General features: G+C 40.1%; 1 protein-coding gene across 1 annotated transcript; it reads right to left on the reverse strand.

The window, feature by feature from the left end:
• Positions 1-9,153: 9,153 nt before the first annotated feature.
• On the reverse strand, positions 9,154-9,726 carry LOC109192718. The gene has a single exon (XM_019343420.1). It carries the CDS (start codon positions 9,724-9,726, stop codon positions 9,154-9,156), a length of 573 nt encoding a protein of 190 aa, XP_019198965.1.
• Positions 9,727-9,966: the final 240 nt, after the last annotated feature.

Consider the following 9,966-nt stretch of genomic DNA (forward strand, 5'->3'; position numbering starts at 1 on the left):
ACAGTATATAAAGATAGGTAGAATTGAATTGTTAATGAATTATTATTTATTTCTATGGGTGTTGCTATTTGTATTTTAAGCCAGTTTGTTCTTGCTTGCTAGGTAATTAAGACTCATTTAAATTAGATATAATTTCTCAATTGACTAAATAACAATCTCTTTATTTCATGTCAAGAGAGAAAATTATAGTATTAATCAATTTAGTGAATATAGTTGTAAATTAATTTAATTTGTTGTGAATATAGTTGTGAATTAAGCAAATAATTGTATTTAGAGTATAAAAAGATAGGTAGAATTGAATTGTTATTTATTTCTATGGGTGTTGCTATTTGTATTTTAAGCCAATTTGTTATTGCTTGCTAGGTCATTAGGACTCATTTAAATTAGATATAATTTCTAAATTGACTAAATAACAATCTCTTTGTTCAATGTCAAGAGAGAAAATTATAGTATTAATCAATTTAGTGAATATAGTTGTAAATTAATTTAATTTGTTGTGAATATAGTTGTGAATATAGAAACTTTTAAAAAAATATGTATTGAAAATAAAAATTTTAAAAAAATATTGCACAAATAATTAGGCATTAAAAAAAAACAGTAAAACTCTCCTTCTCCAGGATGAGAGCTAATAGAGTTGTGTATTGAATGAATAATGCAATGTACAGATTACAGGTATATATAAGAAGAAAGTCTCAGATGCAGATGATAGAGCAGTTAGAAGGGAGCTGAAAAGACCTTGATCATTGCCCATTACAAGAATATCATCAACATAAACAAGAACATAAATAAAACCTGAACCCTATGAGTAGTAAAACAAAGATACATCTGTTTTTGAAGCTTTAAAACCTGTTGCTATCAAGAAGGTATGTAAGTGATTAAACCAAGCTCTGGGTGCTTGTTGTAATCCATATAGGGAACGTTTCAACAGACAAACATGATTGGAAAATTGTTTATCAATGTATCCCGGTGGTTGCTTCATATAGACAGTCTTAGATAAAGACCCATTCAAGAAAGAATTATGCACATCAAGCTCTTTGATAACCCAACCAGAGGATATAGCCAAAGATAGAAGTAACCTGATAGTAGTCGGTTTGACCACTGGGCTGAAGGTGTAACACCCCTAAATTTTAAGATATTTAAAACCTATAAAAAAGGCTAATCTATTATTATTCTCAAACAGAGCATAAGCTAATCATAATAGTCAGAGTGCTATGCCACATTTGAGCTAGAGAACTCATGCACAGGCTAAACTATCTAACAAAGCATAAACCACAATTGATACCTAAGTACAAATCAAGGCACGCAGGCCATCTCATCAAGGCTAGAACTATCTAAACTAAGTCCACGAATCCAACTAGCGCGCTCCGAAGCTACTCAACGGTCCCTGAAAACATTCGGTGTAACAACCGTCAGCGAATAATGTTGGTAACCCACTCTAACACGTTAAGTACAATATAGGTAGATATAAGAAACTAATTTTGAAACTGAAATACGTATATACTTACGAGACACTAATTTAAATCCAAGATCAAGACTCAAGACACGTTAACAGACTCAACAGTATAGAATAATCATAAAGACTAACATGCATCCTAAGAACCAATACAAGACATAACGAGCAGGTAAGCATATAAATAACAATTAGAGGCAACGAAGGCATTCAAGGCAATCAATTAGCAAGTAGTCATCAAATCACACAATTCATCCTCCAACCTTATACCAAGTTCCAACCTTGTAGCTCCCCTCCGTCCTTATATCAGTTCCAACCTATACCTCCAGGCCACCCTTATATCACCACCCCTTATGCCTCCGGGCAACTACATGCCCCCACCGACAAACCACCTTTCAACCACTAACATATCAAGATGGTGCCGCAGTGCCATTCAATGATCCGCACCTCTAGTGCCACTATCAAGGGGTTAGCGCATATAGCTCTAACATGACACCGCAGCACTTATAACCTGACCCATGCTCAACGACAAGCTAGTCGAAGGTGGGTGTGTGCCTTCAGCACAGTCACCGCTACGGCCTGTACCTTTAGTACAATGACCGGGCACAAGTGGTGCCAACCGCCAACAATTCATTTTCACCAATCACAATCTCATCATCATCATCATCAGTCACACTGGCCATTGCGCAATGACCACTGTGACACCCCGTAAATCCAAAATCTATTTAAAGATTAATTAGATAATTAATCCTAGCTTAATTGGTAATTTATTCCTAAAATCCTGAAAATTCAATAGTCGGAGGACTAGAAATTGACTAGTCAATCCAAGTCAAAGAGTTGTACTCTATGCTTTATGAATTGTTCCCTTGTCTCCTTACTCTTCCCACTTTAGTAAGGGCAAAGAAGTCTTTTTACCTTATGTTTGTGCCCCAAGCTAACTTAACATCATCCTTCATTTCATTTCCTTAACACCCTAAACACAAGAGCTCCACCTTCTCTCTAGAAAATTGTTAGCTTCTTCTTCAAGCCAAGTTTTGGGCAATCCTAGATTCTACAAGTTGGTCTCCAAGATTCATACTTTCTTAAGCTTGAGCATAAGGGAGGGTAAGAAGATCCTTGGTCCCTTAGTGTTTTTAGTACTCCCTCTGTCCCATTTTGCATGTCTTACTTTCCTTTTTAGTTTGTCCCAAAATGTTGTCCTCTTTCCAAAATTGAACATCACCATCATTCTACTTTTTCCCAAATTACCCTTATGACTTTTGCTTTTATTCTCAAAAGTGAAAAAGTGAAGGGCATAATTGGAAAATACATAACATTTACTTTAATTCCTTAAAAAGCGTGCAAAAAGCAAATGAGACAACCAATTCGGGACGGAGGGAGTATCTTTTTAGGTGTTTTTTTCTAAAGATGGAATCTTTGTGTCTTTTGGTGTGTTTATGAAGTTGAAGGAGAACCTTAAGAGAAGCTTTTGGGGTATGAAAAGTGAAGGTTTAGGCTACAAAGGTAACCCATGCTTTACAAAATCTATTTTCTTACCTATATGATGATTTCTTGACTTCTACTTGTGATTTTTGTTATGAAATGTGAGTTTTGATGCATTGTCTTGTGGTAATGCATATCTAGAGCTTGTTATTAGGGTTCTTGTATGCCATTGCTTGGCTATTTCTTGGATTCAAGTCATATTGTTGTATTGTGTGAGATTTTGGGTGTTTTGGACTTGAATTTGGACTTGTTGTTGAAAATCCCCGAAGGGATTATTTTGGTGGTACAGGGCGTACCCGCGGGTGGAACGGCGGGCAGTGGCCTACCCGCCGCCCCACCCGCGGGGTACACACCTCGTGGGCCAAGGTACCCGCGGGCGGAACCACGGGTGGAGGTCCACCCGTGGCCCCACCCGCGGGGTACATGTTGGTGGTTGTTCGGGGATTTGTTCCCCGTGATTCTTTTGACTCGGTAATTGATGTTTTAACCTCCCGATGTTGTTTTATTGGGCTATTTGAGTGTCTTCTTGATGTTTCGTATGTCTAGAACGGTATGTTAGGAATCCATGTAGGATTTGGTGTCTTGAATCGTGCTAAGTGTTCAATTTTGTGATTCGTTGAACCATGATGAGTCTTGTATGTTCTACGGAACTATGTTTGGTTTACCCGTTTGATAAGCATGCTAGTTTGATGTTGAAATGCTAGTGTGTGTGGTTTGTTCTTTCCTATTGGAGTGCCAACTTGTGTTGACCATCGTTGGTGTCGAATTGTAATCCTTCCTTGATTGAGTATGGTTTCATATATTTGTTGTGATCCATTGATTGATTACCGTGATGAAAATGTGTGTATTGGCTGTACCTTGATTGCACGGTTAATGGTATGGGACATTAATCACCAAGGTACAGATGTGGTCCTCGTGGTGGCCATGAATTGAGTTTGGTGGTTTGTTATTTGAGCTTTGCTCATGAGTTTGGCGGTTTTGTGACATGATATTGCACTGTACCCTCGTGTACTGAGCGTTAGGCGGTATTGTTTGGCGGTTGTTAGAGGGGGAACGACAGTTCCCAGAGGCAAAAGGTTGGACTTGGAAGTACAGGGTGGCACTCGGAGGTAAAGGTTGGAACCATAATAAGGCCGGGGGTAGCCATAAGGTTGGAACAGGGCATAAGGTTGGAACTTGGAACTGGAAAGTGTATTCTTGTGACATGAAGTGTCACTGTGGCATGTAGTTGCCAATGTGTGTATGTGTTTCTTTTCTGTTGAGCATGTCGAGTGGTATTCTACTTTGTGATCAGTAGAATACACCTCAAGTTGTATTTGTTTACTGTTGTTGTTCTTGTCTTGACGTTGTCTTGGGATGTTGATTTCCCTTGTTCTTTTGAGAATGAAACAGAGTCTTTGCAGTTGACTTCTCTCTATGACTTTTGAACTAATATATACTGTATCCCGTTTTGAAAATGATTTTGAATTATACTATCTATGTATGCTACTTAACGCGTATTAATGGGTTACCAGCAATATTCGTTGACCGGGCGTCGTCCCCTTTCTTTATGTTGCTTTACAGGTCCTGAGTAGCTTATGGCGAGTGCGCTAGCTATTGGTTGTACTGTAGCTCCTTTAGACTTTGTAGATAGTGTTTTGGGCCTGTGTGCCGTGGTTATGTTGAACAAGATAGTATGTTGGTTTTAGACTTGCCTGTGTATCCACATTGAGGTGGATGTGGCATAGCACTTCCTGTTTTCACGTTTTAAATTAAAGTCTTCCGCTGTCGTTTACGTTTTATGATATCTGTTAGTTACCTTGCCTTACATATTTAAGCTTTTAAAATGTCGTGGAAATCGGGGGTGTTACAACCACGATACTCATCAACATTCAATCATTCAACACATAATCAAATAACAATCAAGACATAATCCACAACGACACGTATTACACATAAATTCCTAGAGCGACACCTAAAACACCAAACGAGACTCATACACGACAAACGGGATACAACGGGACTCAACGGAACACGGGGAATAACATCACGAACTACACCAACTTTCCAGCGGGTAGGTGGCGGGTGGTCGCCACCCACCGGCGGCTACTCGCCATTCCAGCGGGTGGCCGGCGGGCAGACCACCGCCCTCCAGCTGCCCGCTGGAATAGCGTCCCGGGCAGCGGGTGGTCAACCCCCCCCCCCCCACCTACCCCCACTGATACACAGGCAACTTTCGGTCCCGGGATCTTTCGTGGAACCCGAAACCATGTGCAAACACATTCAAACACATAATGACAACACCACGTATTCAATTAACAGATTTAAACCAAGAATCACACCAAATACGTTCTAACACGATCCCTAAACATACCAAAACCAAACCTAAATCATATAACGGTCCAGGAGCATCCAGAACCACAAGAATATCAAGAAATCTATATGCAAGGTCCTAACCACAAGTCCTAGGCTAGACTCAACACCCGATCATGCATAATCCCACCCAAATATACCAAGAACATCACAATACGAAATTGGATATAACCCTAGGGCACTAGACATAATCAAAATACAAGATTATTCATATAAGCAGTCATAATATCAAGAACATCAAGATTATCACATAAACACAATATAAACCCTAGGCAAAGCTCTATCAAGACTCAAACACAGAATCATATATCAAAGGGGTCAATGAATAAGATATAGCAAGGAAAATAGGTTTTGTAGAGACATGGGTTACCTCTTAGCCTTAATTAATCCTCCCTTGACTATTAAGGTTCTTCCCTAAGATTTCCACCCGATTGATCTCCCTAGGCTTGGTGGTGGGGAATCTCTTGGGAATAATTTCGTGTAATATAACTATGGGTGGTAAGGGTTCTAATTGCTTTCTAATCCCCTATTTATAGAGTTAGAAATCCTAATCAGCAGGGACTGAGCCAGAAATTCAGTTGAGGGGGGGCGGAAAAAGTACAAATAGATTCAGAAAATTTTTCCAGTAAAGGCGAAACATTAAAACAAAAGAGATAGTTTCAAAATAAATAAATAAATTACCTAAGAAATATAGTTGTAAATATTGTTGGATATTGACGAAAAATAAAACACATCAAAACTTTATAAAAATATTCATAACAAAATATGAAACATAATTAATTTGAATAGAAAACACATTATAAATTATACATCTCATTATTTACCTAAGAAATATAGTTATAAATATTGTTGGATATGGACGAAAAATAAAACACATCGAAACTTTATAAAAATATTCATAACAAAATATGAAACATAATTAATTTGATAAAATAATTTGAATCGACAACACATTATAAATTATACATCTCATTATTAATATAAAAGAATGTTATATAATATATATATATATATGTGTGTGTGTGTGTGTGTGTGTGTGTGTGTGTGTGTGTTAAATACACAAAAAGCTATTAAAAATTAAATGTTAATACCAAGATGTGAACCCTTGACCTTTATTATATTTTCAAACACATGCTCTACTAACTACTCTAACTCACTTCTTATTAATATTTAGTAGTTTTTTTATACTAATACTAAAACATGTATTATATATACATATATACATACAATTATACAAAGACTATATATGGGGTGGGGGTGGGTGTGGGGTGAGGGGGGGCAGCTGCCCCCCCTCTGGCTCCGCCCCTGCTAATCAGAGTCTGAATAGTAAAGATCTACATTCTATTCCTAACAGGTATATAGGTCTAGGATTCCTAATTAGAATCTGAGTAATAAAGGCCTACTATCTTTATTCCTAATAGGTCTGGAATTCCTAATTAGAATCTGACTAGTAAAAAGTTTACTCCGTTTTATTCTTAATGGGCTTAAGACTCTAGTTTAGGCAAGGGTCCACGATCCATGGTGGATCACATTAACTTAAAGGGAATCCTAACCAAATTAAATCCTTTTTAATTATTATTAACGGAATTAATTAAATAATTAATCCAGGATTAAAGGCCGTAACACGGGGTGTTACAGAAGGTGTCAAAAAAATCTTGACCGGGTACCTGATTAAATCCTTTTGCTACCAATCTTGCTTTGTATCGATCGATTGTCCCATCAGCTTCCCTTTTGGTGCGAAAAACCCATTTACACCCAATATTATTCATATTAGACTGAGATGGGACAAGATACTAGTTTTCATTCTGAAGGAGCGCATTAAATTCATCATCCATAGCATTGCGCCATTCATCATGTTTAACAGCCTGTGTATAACAAGTAGGTTCAGTGGGGGCAAACCTGGGCTGATAGAACCAAGAGAGGACCATCAGCGTGACTTCGAGTAGCCATGGATTGAGTCTGAACCATGGGGCGCGACGACCGACCTCTCGGCCGGCCACGGCGTCGTTGAGCGGCAGTAGGTTCGGTGTCCGCCGAGGGCCCATCCTGGGCCGATTCAGCGATTCTGGCTGGCTAGATTCGCTGTTGGCCAGGACCGGAAACAGGCGAGACCGGTTGAGCCGAGACGGATGATGAAGCTGGAACAAGAATAGACTCAGCCCATGGTTGAGTCGTTTGAACTAGTGGTGCCTGCAAAACTGTCTTGCCAAAAAGAAAAACATTCTCATCAAACCGAACATGCCTGCATATATATACCTTGTTAGTCTGAAGGTCCATGCACCTATACCCCCTAAATGACTCAGGATAGCCTAAGAAGACACATAGAGAGGACCTGTAAGACATCTTATGACGATTGTAGGGATGCAAATAAGGATAGCATAGACAACCAAAGACACGAAGAAAAGAATAGGATGGGGGGGGGGGGGATTTATGCAATAGAAGATGAGGACTGGATTTATGTGTCACATCGGATGGAATTTTATTAATTAAATAAATCGCAGTCTCAAAAGTATAATCCCAAAACTTAGAAGGAATGGAGGCACGACTTAAGAGAGCTGGACGAGTTTCAACAATATGTCTATGCTTTCTTTCGACACGACCATTCTGTTCATGAGTATACGCACATGATTGTCTATGAAGAATGCTTAACTGAGCCAAGGTGGTGTGTAACGTTTTATATTCAGCTCCTAGATCAGACTGAATGGATTTAATTTTGCGATTGAATGAACGTTCAACCATAGCCCAAAAGTTATCAAAGATAGCATAGAGATCACACTTTTGTGACATAGGAAAGTACCAAGTATAACGAGAGTAGTCATCAACAAAGATAATGAAATAACGATATCCATTAGTAGAAAGAATGGGAGCAGGTCCCCAAATGTCTGTGTAAATTAAATTAAGGACACACGAACTAGAGGACTCAACACGTGGTAAGGGAAACCGTGTAGATTTCCCTAATTGAGATGCATTACATAGACCGGAAGAACAATGAATATTACTGCTAAACCCACTAACCGAACAAGACGAAAGAATTTGACTGAGAACTCGTTGATGAGGATGACCAAGACGATCATGCCATACAGATGCTGAGGCTCTAGCAGAAAGAAACGCAGTTGGTGACGAACTCAGAATGGGAAGCTTGTAAAGCCCCCCAGAACTATTACCCCGTAGAAGAATTTCCTTGGTGTTGATATCCTTCACAACAAAAAAAAGATGGGTGAAACTCAAAGAACACCTTATTATCTGATGCAAATTTTTGAACAAAAAATAGAGATGTAGACAAACTAGGAACATGAAGGATATTAGACTACTGAAAAGATCTAGATGGGAAATTAAAGGTAACATGACCAATACGACTAATAGGTAATCTCATACCATTACCAACACGTAATGTGTCATTACTATTGTAGTCCTCCGAGAAGGAGAGAGCAGCCATGTCCGGAATGACATGATTGGTGGCACCTATATTTGGAAGCCAAGTGTGGAATCTTGAGGACCCGAAGGAGTTTCTTGATATATGACATTAGCATGAGGATCTTTGTCACACCAAAGATGGCATGTGGAAGCAGTGTGACACTGTGACCTAAGTCACTTAACACATGACAATGTTGACACTTGGGTTGCCAGTTGCCATTCCGTCCTCCACCACGGCGACCGCCACCACGCCTGCGGCTGCCGCCACCACCACGCGGCTGGCCGGTTTGGTCGCTGTTTTGACCGCTGCTCTGGCTGGAACCATGGCCACCGTTATCCCGCCCAGAACCGCGGCCCTTTTGGCTGCCCTTTTGCGTCGTGAAAGCGGCCGGCGAGCCACCTCCAGAACCACCGCACGTCATAAATTCCTCCGCGCCCAAGAGATCTGCAAGCTCTTAGAGAGTAATAGGCTGGCCGCGTATGTTGAGAGACGATACGAGACCCCTGAACTCTGGGCGTAACCCGTGAAGAACGTAAAGATTTTGTTCTTCGAGTGTCATAGGGCGGCCGGTGAGAGCGAGCTCCTCCACTAAAACCCTAGCCTTGCCGATGTAGTCAGTCGCAGACATGTCTCCTTGATCGAGTGTCTGCAATTTTCTGAGTAGATTGAGACCCCGGGAGCGGGAAGACGACGCGAGTGCACCAACCACAACAGTCCAGACAGCCAGGCTGGTGCGGTGGCCGATGGCCAGAGGCATGACCTCATCGGAGAAGGATGACATCAACATGGACAATAAGTCTTGGTCCTGCCGGACCCACGCACGATGCGACGGATTGAGCTGCGTAGTTGCCGTATCATCGCTGACGCCGGTTTGGGTGGCTGGAGGACATGGATTCGTTCCATTAACAAATCCAAGAAGATCGTGACCATCAAGAAAAGGAACAACCTGGGCTCTCCAAAATAGGTAGTTCTTGTAGGTCAACTTAATGCTGATGAAGTGGTGAGCGGTGGATAAAGAATTAACCATTGACGTAGCGGAAGAGATATGAGCATTAGAGATGGTCTATTAAGAGGAATTAACAGATCCGTCAGTCATTGTAAAGAAAACCCTAGTTTAACTGGTACCAGATGAGAGCTAATAGAGTTGTGTATTGAATGAATAATACAATGTACAGATTTCAGGTATACATAAGAAGGAAATCTCAGAGAGACTGAGATAGAGAATCATAATCAAACTCAAATACATAGAGTCCTAATATCCGGTGAG

The sequence above is a fragment of the Ipomoea nil genome, unplaced genomic scaffold (genome assembly GCF_001879475.1).
Source record: "Ipomoea nil cultivar Tokyo-kokei standard unplaced genomic scaffold, Asagao_1.1 scaffold1833, whole genome shotgun sequence".
In the NCBI taxonomy this organism is placed as follows: Eukaryota; Viridiplantae; Streptophyta; class Magnoliopsida; order Solanales; family Convolvulaceae; genus Ipomoea; species Ipomoea nil.